The 13,103-nt window shown below is 40.6% G+C and overlaps 1 protein-coding gene across 1 annotated transcript in view; it reads right to left on the minus strand.

Moving 5' to 3' along the window:
- The window catches only part of PLXNC1 (plexin C1), a 71,700-nt gene that overhangs the window by 14,007 nt on the left and 44,590 nt on the right, over positions 1-13,103 (minus strand). Inside the window, exons 19-23 of the mRNA XM_030002582.2 lie at positions 12,549-12,673; positions 11,793-11,991; positions 10,251-10,397; positions 2,690-2,867; positions 1,390-1,493 (exon numbers count right to left, since the gene is read on the minus strand). Coding sequence (XP_029858442.2) covers positions 1,390-1,493; positions 2,690-2,867; positions 10,251-10,397; positions 11,793-11,991; positions 12,549-12,673 — 753 coding nt within the window. The remainder of the gene's footprint in view (positions 1-1,389; positions 1,494-2,689; positions 2,868-10,250; positions 10,398-11,792; positions 11,992-12,548; positions 12,674-13,103) is intronic.

A 13,103-nucleotide genomic window follows, 5' to 3' on the forward strand; every position in this document is an offset into this window, starting at 1 on the left:
GGTGGGTATTATCGCATTAGACAGAAGTTCAAACGTCTGATCAGATTCAAATCTACGTTGACCTTTGCTGCATAGACTCTGACTGCAACACTGCAATGTCCTAATTTGCACAAAATCTTTACAAGTGGAGTGGAGGAAGTCCCACGTTAATCTATATACAAGATTCAAGAGAGGCACAGGAAAAGCTGTATTTAAGACACTGGATGGTGACTCAGGACAGCTGGGTTCACTGCTGCCTCCCCAGGAGGTAAGGAGAGCAACAAACACCTACAGAAATCTGTAAAGTGAATCCAAATGAGCTTGCTCCAGACCTGAGCAGCCTTGTGCTCTGCCCAAGCTACAAACAGTCCTGCTAGTCGTCTTTGTTCCTCTCTGTGGATGGCACTGTATTTGCTCATGCAGACAGCAATGTTCAGGGCTGGCTCAGGTTTCTCAGCACCATACTGCATTGCATGACACAGACCTACACTCATCAGCAAAACTTCTAAACAAATAAAAATTGATTATCATGTTAAGAGCCAGGCTTTCAAATTCAACAACGAGGCACAAAGAAAGCTCACCAAAAGCACTCAGCATACTAACCTTATTTCCAAAATCTACCTGTAAGCATCAAAATGTGAGCTACCATATCACCCGAGGCCAATCATCTGTTGCACATTTTACCCCAGCCCCTCAGCCTCTGACTAGTGTCAGTAGAAATTCCTTAGACAGGCAATGCTGCTTGCTATCTTCTGCAATGTGCTACACCCAGAAGGGCCCTGCCGCCAGTTGCAGCCTTGTGTGCTGCTGCAACGATGGACACATTATTGCAGCATTGAAAATGACAGGTGCAATTGGAAATGGAGGGGAAAACTTGCGGTACAAGTGGTGACAGTAGGTGGAAGCAAAAACAGAGAGAAAAAGGGAAGACGACTGACACAGGAGGTCTCAAGAGAGGAGCAAGCAAACGCATCAGTCCTTTTTTATTCTGACTCCCAATGAGCTTTCACAAGTATCACTACCGCCTGTTCAGATAATCAAAATATGAGGTGGGAAGAGGTAAACAATTGCTCATGGTGCAACAAAACCTCAGCAGCAGAAACTAGAAAAGACTCAAGGCAACGTTCACAGCTGGAAATCAGGTGTTGCTTTAACTGAAATGCTCAACAGAAGTAACAGTTTACCTGGCATGCTTGAACCAAGCAACCCTGCAACAAGCAAACCTCTGAAAAGTAACAGAAAACATATGACTCATTGGCAAGAAAGTTGTGTGTCACACATTTTCCTTCTGTTGATGATGCTCAGCTATCTCTTCAAGATTTTGATCAATCAAGATACTTCTGTGCAGACAGCATTTGGGAGTTGGGGAGAAACTGCTTCTCGATTCATTGGTATGGCTTCCGTGCTTACCTCGTAATGACCGATGGTATTTAGCTTCCTTATCCCATCCTCCATCACCTCTGAGGAACCATCAATATCTAACAATTCTCTTTGCTGCTCCTCAGACACAAGTTCTGCAGTATGACAGCAAGAGAAAACAATTACATCCCAATGGCATTCTCACTGTACAGATGTTTGTAAAGAAAAACAACACCTAATTATTTTTGGACCAGTGGCTCCCAACTGAGCTGTTTCTCTCTGTCCTTGTGCTAGGTCACATGAGAGTGGTTTTGCACTCCCACACTACAGATTCCTTATCTGGGGTGACAGCCTGGGTGGCTTCCATTACTGCAGGCTATTGGTGCCCCACTTTGTGTTGGTCAAAGCAGAATTTTTGGAGGTGCTTTCACCTAACCTAGCTAGTTGCACAAGCGTGCCCTAGTGTTACGGCCACGTTGCGACTTGAAGAAAGGTTTCACAAGCTGTACAAGACTCACATAGTATTTGTGAAGGGTGGTCAGGTACTGGTGGTGGATATAAACATCAGATATGAACGTAAATTATCATCACTTGCCAACATAGCGTCTGAGAAGGTGAGGAAATATCAACACCTTAGGGAGCAAGTCTGGGAGGTGACAAATGCCAACAATGTAGAGTTTGTTAGATTTCCTACTGGAGCAGGTGGGAAGTGGTATGGTGGCAACTACAGGCTTTTATCTGACCTTGGGCTCTTGAAAACCCAACAAGAAAAGGCAGCTCAACTCATCTGCTGGAATGGCTTTATTTACATCTATAGATATTGTATGTATCTTTGAGTCATATGTGAACTATTATATGAGCCTAATCTGACTGTAAATAAACTATATTTGTGGGTTCTCCTGATCAAGGCAAACGTAGGCCTGTTGGAAGAAAGGGCAGTAGGAGGGATAATAGGTAGGGCCTAAAGTACTTAGTAATCATGATGTGTCATCTTACCTGCTGACAAAATTTATCAACCAGCTGTACTTTGGTGGACGGGCCACCTTACTTAACTCAGAAAAGGAACATATAAATTAGATGTGTTCAATAAATAACATGCATTTGTTAACTGCATGCTGAAGTCCATGCAGAAGCGAAGCAGATGTAGTTCCAATGTTCTAACTGGTAGCATAAATGATCTAGTATTTCCCTAGAAATTCCTTACAAAAACTATGCTCTGCCTAAATGCTAAAAAAAAATAAAAAAAAAATAAAAAAAAAAGAAAAAGCCAAAGGTAGGATTTCCTAACAAGAAAACTCCACAGACAGACCAGTGAACTCCATGAAAATATAACACAGTGACATGCTCTTACCAAGACCAATTTCATCCATCTGCAGACCATAGAGAAAGCCGTTCTTATTAAGGAAAGCCTGAAGGCTCTTCTCCTTGGCTTGGCCTATGGTGTCACAGTCCAGAACATTAACTTGGATAGTTTGACAGGCATCTCCACTCTCATTTTCTGGGATTTTTTCAAAGATAATGTTCACTGTCTGGGGAAAGAAACACATGTTATTCTGACTTACAGGGAACACCTGGCATGGGAAACCTAAAAACTCCTGACAGCGTATTTTCAGCATATTTATTATTAAAGCTATTTCAAACAAAGATTATTTGAATTAATTACACAATGAAGCATTTAGAATTCCTCATGTCTGAAGAATCAAAGATATATAGCTATATATATTTCCAAAAGTGTATTTTAGATTTGCACAAAAGCAGAATACATTTCAGTGAATTACCAAAAAAAGACAGGAGACCAGGAAGAATTACAATGCATGTTCTAAAAAAAAAAAAAGCATTTTATTTAAAAGGAATGCCTTAAAAGCAAAACGGTAAGCGACTAGAGATCTGATAAGGTTGCTCAGTAAGTCATCATGGTAAGCATGATTAATTTTGACTGGATAGGAAGCAGCGTTAAAATGCGTATTTGCACCAGCAGATCATGCTGAGTGCCTTATATCATACAAAAAAAATACACCTCCCCTGGCGACATCAGTGTCTGTCTGCATACAGCCGTGTCTCTAGAGGCAGCAGAGACAGGGCTACTGCAGAAGCATTGGAAAGGGAAAGCATGCTGCAGCAGACAGAACCCAAAGTTGTCCAGATCTGCACAGAAAAGTGTGATTTATTCTGTTAGTCATTACTCCAGGTCAAACACCCACACAACCTGCCGAGTTACAACACCCCTGCCCTTTAGCTCACAACTACTCTTAGCTGGGACACAACTCGTCTGCTAGGCTGCACACAAGGTGAGCATGGGCTAGAGGGAGGTGCCAATGAGACTGGGTGACCATGTCCAGGGAATGTTTTCAGTCGGGTCTTATTTCTGGTGACGTCAGGCAGCTCAGCTGCCAAAAGGCAGGGAAAAAGGGATGAGCACAGAAATCACTGTTCAGCTACACTGATACAGATGTTCTGCTGGAGATGCCTTGGGACAGACTTAAAACAAGTGTTGTAGGTGCTGGCACTTGACCGCAAGTGGCAAAGGAAGACCTACATACTCGAACCATTCTGGCTGTTGGACATTTCTGGTATAATACATATCTTTTGACTGAAATGAGAGGACTGTGGGTATGACTCAGTGAAGGAGCGATCATTAAAAGAGGAAGCAACTAAAAAAAATTTTTTTTCCTTGCCGTCATGTGAAGAAAGAACTTCTGTCCAGGTTGCTGTAGGGACAACTTTTCTCTCTTCTTAGAAAAATTGGTAGTTATTAATAGTTGTAGAATGCTATTTTCTGCTTTATTACCCAGCAAGAGTGGAAATTATGACACACTGGTGGTGAAAAAAAGTAGTCCAATGAGACAGAAATTAACTTTACTGTTTCTACAGAAGCAGGAAGAGTATTAAAAACAGGGTTGCAAAACTATGAAGATCAGGATTCAACAAAGACTAGGATGTAACTGAAGTCACTGAGAATAACTTAATCAGGACACTGAGATGTTTAATTGTGAGGAAAATGAGTCCATGGAAAGGACAGACGGAATGGAAGAGGAGGGTATGTGGGAACAGTGCCTGCAGAAGGAGAAGCAGACTGGATGCCGTGCCTCAGGTTGGGATTTCATGCGGAAAATTAGTAAAAAAATATATTGGCACAGGAATGAGGGAGTCATGCTTGGTTAGGCCCACAGACCAACTGAACAGACAGCAGTCCTGTCCTTGATTTTGATTGCCCTGAGGTCATGGTCTTGTAGGATAAAAATGTGGACAGAGACTAACTGTATTTTGTCTTTGGAAAACTCATTTTAATCAAATTCTTTGTCTCTTCTAGTCTCCGAACTGATCTTTCTGGAGTAGCTACTCACACTTCAGCTGATATTGATTTGTCTTTACATCCTTGGAAGCATTCCTTCCTTTAGTTGATCCTTTCCTCCTAACATTATTTCTACACTGCAATATTCATGTTCCTGCTTCTCCTTCATTTCCTCTTCCTTTCAGACTGTCAAGAGAAACTGTCTTTTTCTCTGCTGCATTTCCTTTTCAGCACATGCTCTCACACAGATTGCACATAAATGTGCAGCCTCTTCAATTATTAGCATGTGAGAGTCCTCCCATCCCCACTCAACTCATTGTAGGATGACAGGACTGTAAAAAGAGAGCAGCAGTCCTTTATGTAGGTGGAATACAAGTCATTTATGGACTTCTTAATCAAAAGTATCCACAATGTGAGGAAAATAACAACACTTGACGACTCAAAGAAGTGGTCAGATGGGAAGAAATATTTAAACGCATAAAGTCTCTAAACCAAGAGAGACAGACAGTTTTGCTGATATGATTTCCTGCAGAAGTTAATCTTAAGTGATGAAGCAATTGATGGGGAGCTAGGAAAGCCAATTATTATTAAGTCTTCCCTCTGTAGCTGAAGTTTTCACAAATCAGATTCAACCTGTCTGACAGCACAATGCCTGGCTTTAGAAACCATTAATCAGAAGCTGACAGTCACAATCACTGCATTTAGACACAAAGTGTAGAACTGGAAAAAGAATCAGAAATGACTGTAAAATTATGAAAGCCTTTTTATGATCAGCTCTGAAGGTCAGAAAACATTTAAGAGAAATCACAGGAGGACGCATGGAAGGCACGAGGAAACATCATCAGGCCCTTTTCTAAGCTCTCTCACTTTGCAAAGGAAACAAAAGTACAAGATAACTTAGGGAAAGATTCCGGAGGAATTACAGGACATGTGGTTCAACCTAGTAAGATTTAGAGTTGAGACTTCATGCACTAGAAATTAGTGATTAGCAAAACAAAGTCCCAGTGCTCTTCAGCAAAGGCTCAACACAGGTTGCAAGAATTGTTAAAGGCTACTTAAGGAGAAGGCGGCAAGCATCTTGCAACTACTTGTATAGCAACTAGCTTGGAACCTAGCTAAAAGACAGGAACAAATTTTAAAACCATTTTTTCACTCATGCAGTGACAGAAATAACAACATTGGAAGACAATGTTTGCAGATGGTTTTTCAGATTTGTAGTTTTCTTGAAAATGAATTTCAAACTATGAATTATTTAGTAAAGCTATTAATAACCATAGCAGATAATAAATGAGATGTGGTTTAATAAAGAAATGTGATAATACTGTATTTTCTTAGAAGTGAAGAAGAATTATCTGGGATATTCAAGGGCTCTTTTTCATTATCCTGTTCTCTATTCAGCTATGCATCTGAACAAAGCATATTTCCATTCCTCAGACAGACTGAAAAAAAAAAACCCAAAACTTTTGATCGGTAAAAGTTAGAGAATTTATGTAAAGGAGACAGCACAATGATGTACAGCACAACGAAATTGCCTTAAACCTACTCTCCTGTCTCCCAGATTATGAAATCCAATAAACAGGAAAAATCAGATTGATTGTATGATCCTTCTGTAGGAGCCAGAACAGTTACCCATGAAGAGGTTAGAGCACAGCTAACAAATTGGCATAGAAAATGTTACAGGAGTTAAATTTAGGTTAGAGGGGCACTACACAAAGCAAGGGTTGTACTCTCGATGCTACAGTATGGTACTCAATCTGTATCTAATTCAGAAGACTCTCCTGTAGCGAACATCTGCACTGCTCGCTTCCTAGCGAGGGCTGTTGTGTCCTTTTCTGCTGACGAAAATCCCCATATGTCACATGCTTTTAATAGCTTCCTTATCTCTCACAAATTGTGTCTAATAATACCAAAATCATGGCGTCTTATTAGGAAATTGGGTTCCCTGTCTCTGCTTTACTCCCTTACAGCCCTCCCACTTTTTTTAACGCCCTTCTTTTAACTCATAAAGCAGTTGAACACTTTAAACAACTTCCGCCACTTGGCTTTGCTTCACTTTCAATAAAAGGCTGTCAGCCGAACAGGTGAATTAGATCATTTCTTCCCATCTAAAAATGCAAACTCATTTCAGCAAAGAATTCAACAGCCCAAATCCCTTTTTTAAAATAAGCAGTGACTATTCAAAAGAATGCCGGAGCACCAAGTCTACCACATGAAGAGGTCTCCCCTGGTTTTCCACAGGAGAGATTCCACCGAAAACTTCTCCCATGCCAGGCTGGCATTGTGTAGCTTTTCTATTTAAAATGAAGCACTTCAGTGAAATACTAACACACAGCTGTGCACTGTGCTTCTTCATCAGTTATTGAGCAAATTATTCACCGAGGGGTGCAGCTGCTTGTCTGCCTGTGAGAAAGCAGGCTTGTTTCTTCAGCCTGCGAAAAGGCTCCATGACACATCCAAGTCTCTTTCAAGGCAGTTTTATTTCTCAATACTCAAATATAAGCACAGCATGAAACCACACAGCTCCTCAGCTCATACTGGACCAGTGCTTTTAGAAGCATCTTTCCTTCAATTCCTCTGCTCAAGTATTTACTTCAGTAGCTCATCTCTGTTCAATATCTGACCCTTTCCAGCAGAGACAGGTAACAGTAGGGGGTTGGCTGGTCCCAAGGTTGGTGGCCTTTTTAAATAAGACATGGGGCCCAGCCAAAGACAGCTCTAATACAATTCAAAACCAACATGTTTCTTAGTTCTCTTTTTCTCCTGTTACAAATGGCCTGAATTTTAGAAAATCTCTCCTTGTTTCTCTGTGCCCAGTGCTTCCTCCTTGTCCTGCCCCAAGAGTTTATCTGCATAGTGGTGTGTTCAGGAGGAGACCTGTGGAGCTCCCCCTGATTTTTAGGAGCCTGTCTGTATCCTGCTGTTATTGGTTTGGAACTGAAGTCCCAATCCTGAAAGGACAGATTTGCATGCAGAGTGCTTACACCCTTGTTTGTGCCCTGCCACTGATTTGAAAGTTGAACTCCCTATCAGATGCATCCCTGCATCTTCAAGGGCCTATATAGCTTAAAAATCTGGACACTGAGTGTCTCCAGATGTGCTTCAGTATCTTTCTATCACCCTCTTTTTGGCTGTGTTTTTATACTTTGCTCTGGACAGGTAGGTTTTAATGTACTGCTATTGTGGGGCTGTGGAAAGGGGCAAAATAAAATACCAACAAAATACTGCAAGACTCAGAATGTAACTGCAGTGAGCAAAAGTGCAAATGCATTTGAAAACTCAGCTCAGAATTTATTCCATTTAGAAAACAAAACCTGCAATCCCTTAGGCAGAAAGAGAAAATACTTGGTTCCCTGTCTGTACACTCACAGGTCCTGCATGTCATTGCAGTGCATGTGAAGTGGTGTTAGTGAGAGAAGAAAAGCTGACTCCTTCCACTTCAGTATCCTGTTAAATGCTGTTCTTGAAAACGTGCACAGCTGGCCTGCTTCCCCAGCCCAGAAAGGCTCACTGTTCCACCTAAATCTCTTTAACAGCACAGCTTTAGTTTCCAGCATAAATCTTAGACAAAACACCAAACAAAACTGTTTCCCTGTCCAGCCAGAGCTAGAGTCCTTGGGCTCCATCTCTCCAATTTTACTGCAGGATCCTCTCTCCTCGCCTGACGGTTTTAAAGGGAACATTCAGCCACTTCTCAACTAAAAGTCCAATAAACTGCTGGACAGCGGGGAAAGCTGACTTATTAACCCTGTAACAGTATCATTATCTCCTATTTAAAAGCAGGAATACAAAGTACAAAGGCAGCAAAGAATGCCTGAGAAAGGCTATCTGCCCTCTCACTTCCTCATCCATCTACAGACAGCCTTCCCCACTGATAGCGAGTCCTTCAGACCACTTCCCCTCTCTCCTCTTTGCTGCAGGCTGCCCACAAAACCCTATCAGCAACTGCACGCATAGAAGTAGCACTAGGAAAAGTATTTGAGGCAGTGTTCAGCAGTTTCAGAGTCAGCTATCCCCCCAAGGTACTCTCAATTTGAATTTGTGCTATAAATAAGAAAAGTCAATCAATTCCACAGGACCAGATGTTCCTGCACAGTCTACTAGTAGTAGGCATATTGAGCTTGCTTGAAAATTGCTGCTCTGCATAACTACTGGGTTTTGTATCCTATGGCTATAAATAGCAATATATTTAAACTTACCCCAGATCCCAAATGCATGCCAGAATGCAGCGCACAAACAAGGAAACCAAAGATACGGTATTACGCATTTAATTTTTAGTCACAAACTTCCTTTCCAAATGCACGCTGTGGTAACTTAGCTTGAAGTACCTTCACACGAAGCTTCCAACAACAGCTTTGTAAATAGCTATAAGAAAATTTGACTACAAATTTGTCAGTCCAAGAGCTTTCAGCAGAAAGTGACAATTCAGAAATGTTTCACAGAAAGGTTGTCATTTCAGTGAGCTTCCTACATGACCCAGTGAGCTAAGTCCAACAGATTGCTGACTAGCCAAAATTTCCAGGGTCATGTAGTCTCCTCTAGTATGTGGCATCTTAGAACCTTCAGGTTCTTCCTGCAAAAATGGAAGATGGGCAGATCTGGAAGACCTCAGGCTCAGGATATGGGCTCTGAAAAGGACTGAATTCTCCTCCAAAGCTGCCAGCACTTGCAGTGTCCCTGCCATGGCAGTTGCTGCCCTGGCAATTTCTGCTCCCAAGCTCTGAAGCCCACTATTCAGTCACACTTCTCATATTCCTAAGTATGTCTGGTAACTCTGACAGGAAGCCAGGAAGCTATGGAAATGACTGGAAATGCAGATTTTTAAGTTCTCAGACTCAAAATCACTTGGAAATTCTGGGAAAAAAAAGTGCTCTGGTTATTCTGAAAACCTTTTGCAGACCTCCTACTGAAAAAGTCATAATTTTTACATGCTCCAAAGTGCAATAATCCTCGCTGTCCTTTCTCTCCTCAGTGTCAGAATGACAATCAGTAAGGGAATTCCAGCTTTCAAAGAATTCTGAGTGTAACGGTAAAATAGGAGGCACTTTGTAGTTGCTTTAAGAAAGGCAAGAAATCTATGGTAAAGTTCAGAAAGTTAGCTAGGCTTCCCAGATACCTAGTTTTTAACCAAGCAACTAATTAAAATCCACCACACTGTAACCTTGCTAATTTGGAGCTAGTAACATGGAAACCCACAGCAAATTATTGTTGCCTGAAGAGTAGCCACAAGTAAACACAATAGAAAAATAAAACCTCTGCATTCCATTCCTTCATTCATTGGAAAAGTGTAATTTAGTTTAAATTCTAAGCATATGTTTATATTTTTGTAGTACAGTTTAAAATAAGAAGGAATTTTAATACCCTGAGACTTCATTAAACCTAACCTTTGGCGATTAAGGCATGCTGAGAAGCAAGGAGTGAGTGCTATTTGTGAAATGTATATTGGTGAAATACCAGCTAGTTAAACTCTATTGCATTTTGAAACTTTGTCAGCAATAACAATTTTATTATCTGGGTACTTAACCATCATCTTAGTGTCTAGAAGCCTTAATTTAACTTCCTAGAAAAAGAGAAAACATTGTAGTTGTCTGTGTTTGGAGGGAACACAAACTGGCAAACATACCACTGTTTTGAATTCAGACACTTGCCACAGCAGCCAGTCTTCATTAAGCGTGTACAGGGCTTTGCAAGTTATCGCGTCAACAGGTCCTTTGTTTATTCTCTGATTGAGGGTTGTCACCAGCGAATAGAAAGGTTCACCAATTGTCTCCTAGGACATGAAACAAACGCAAGGAACATGTTTATTTTTGTAATCATTAAATGGGCATGAATAACTATAAAAAAATCTAGTGTAACCATGTATTTCCTTTTAACTAACTTGTTATCTTGCAATTAGAAAAGAAAATCCCTCTAAGCAGATTTATCCAGTTATTTGTTTAACCTCCATCCTTTGCTTTTCGGTGTGAAAGTCTCATGCAAATAGCAAGGGACAGCTGGAGTGTGCGGCAAGATAGCTCACAGCCCCTTGCTGTGCACAAGCACACTACAGACAAGCTGCTCCTACTCCACCTGGCAGACGCTTCCTAGTTCCACCAAAGAGCGGGTGGGGGTGAGACGTGCATGCGTTCACATGCTTACTTCAGCTATTTCTTCCTTTTTCAGTCTTGTGAGAAAAGAAGCTAACAACTAGTTTCCTTTTGAATTGGCGTCTCCCCTTGTTGTCCCTGAAAAAAGCCTTGGGAGCAAGGTGGTAGGACATACACTGGTGTATCGGCGAAGGAGGGAATGAAACTGGGGTTCCCCTCTCCTGCCTGAACCTCAGGCTTCAGGAAAGCACCTGAGAAAGGAAGGTTGGATCTTTGTTTCCATGTGACACCATTCCTGCAGCCTGGCTAAGGCATCTTGCTAGCACAGCTCCGTAAAGATGACTGGTGTATCGAGAACAGATCTCTGACAAGTCCTTGGCTCACTCCTGGGGTTTCAGGAAACCGGTGCGAGCTGCTGAGCCTCAAACAATTCTGCTGCTGTATTAATGCAACGACTGATATGAGTGGTACCAACACTGCAATATCATCACACTGGTAAGAGAGACAGGAAGCATAACCAAGCACTGAAACCAAGAACGAAGTGCTACCAAGTGGGCTAAAATAAACAAACAGTAAAATGAAAGAAAATGCTTATGTTATTTCCACTAGAAATCATTTAGGTCTTGAAATCTGCAATGCTGTTTGGAGGTTAAAAAGTTTGGAAAGAAGTTTAGTTTTCCAAAAGAAAGTATTCCTTAAAACTCCATTATGTGGTAGCTTTCCAACAGCTTGCATAGAAAGGTACAGCTGCATTTTAACAAGTGTGTCAGTCTTTTAGTATGATCACAATACATCTCATGGAGATGAAATAATGTCTGACATGAGAAAAGGATATGCTAGAATTGCAAAATTACCCAAATCTCAGCCAAATAAATGATATGATCATCACTTACAGACGCACTCTTTTCCTACATGATTTTCCCATTGACGATAGCTAGCTAAGTCACCAAGAGGAGCGCAAATTAATAATGTTAAATGTTAGAATGAATGCTTTAAACTGATCCCTCTAACAATTCCTACAGAAGAAATCAGTTAAAAAAATCTTGCGTATCTTACGCAGTGAAAAGATGAACACGTACCCGGAGAAATCCAGAAAGGCAGACTGACATCCAGTTTGTCAGCAATTTTTCGACCACAGATTCGGTTCGTCTGAGCAGGAGCTTAGGCTGTACATTGCTTGATTGCTCCATCAAGTCCTTTGTCAACACTTCCAAAATATGGGTTAAATAAACTAGCTTAGTTTGTAGTGCAATAGTCAAGAAGGACGCAAACAAGCACCTGTTTAAAAAAAAAAAAAAAAAAAAGAATGCTATAATATTTGGAATTTCTCTTCCCAGTCATCTTTAATAAATGAAACACACTTCAGTGCGGTTCATATCCTAAGTTTTCCCTCCTCAGGCACAGAAACTGACCGCTGATCTCTAAAAAAATATAAAAATGCAAGTCCATCTGCTCTTGTGATTATTTTTTAAACACAGAATTTGTGTCTCTAAATTTAATTCTGCAGAACAACACCTGCTTCAGTGACAGAACATTTCTAAACTGTAGAACTGTTTATCTAACCGCAGGAAGTGTTTACAGTTTTGAAGTGAGTTTTCCTGCTCCTTTGCCTCTTTGTTTACACGTACAAACATTCTGATTTCTCTTTAATGGCTTGTTTTAAAGGCAATGTTTTTTCTTCCTCAGTGTATGCAGATGGAGAAGATGGAAAAATTCTCTGGAGTAATGCAAGCTTGTTTTGCAAGAAGTAGAAATTACATTTGTGTGCTACAATCCATGTTGGTTTTTCCTGCTAATTCTTTGTCTTGAAGATGATAAGCATAATCATACTATACCTGTCTTTCACAGAGAAATTTTTCTGCTTTTCAAGGGTGTGAATGAGAGTAACAAGAAAGTTCTTGTTACAAATTAAAGCATGCAACATGTTGAAGCTTTCATCCTTGCTCGTTTGGTCTCTGCTCTGGAATAGTTAAACAAAAATAAGCAAACTGTAGTTTGGCTATGATGGATTCTTAATGCTCAGAATAATGGTAAGCAACATATGGGATAAGATCCTAGCCTCATTCAAATCAGTGGGAATTTTGCATTTATTTCATGGGTCTCAGGATTTTACCAAAGATGCATTTGCGCTTGTGTACAACACAGAGTACACACATGCAGAGCACACATTTTCTGTCGTATATACAAAGTAATGCTGATAGTTAAGTTTGCCTGTCATTTCCCATGACTAGATTCTGTTTATTTTATTTAAATAAGTCATAATATACATTGGATAACAGCATCTTATATATCAAATTATTTTTATGTATAAATCCATGTAACCCTCCTCATGGGGGAATGGGAGCATACTGAAAATGCAATCTGATGTGTTCTAGGACAACACTGAGATA

Source organism: Aquila chrysaetos, chromosome 26, assembly GCF_900496995.4.
Source record: "Aquila chrysaetos chrysaetos chromosome 26, bAquChr1.4, whole genome shotgun sequence".
Classification (NCBI taxonomy): domain Eukaryota; kingdom Metazoa; phylum Chordata; class Aves; order Accipitriformes; family Accipitridae; genus Aquila; species Aquila chrysaetos.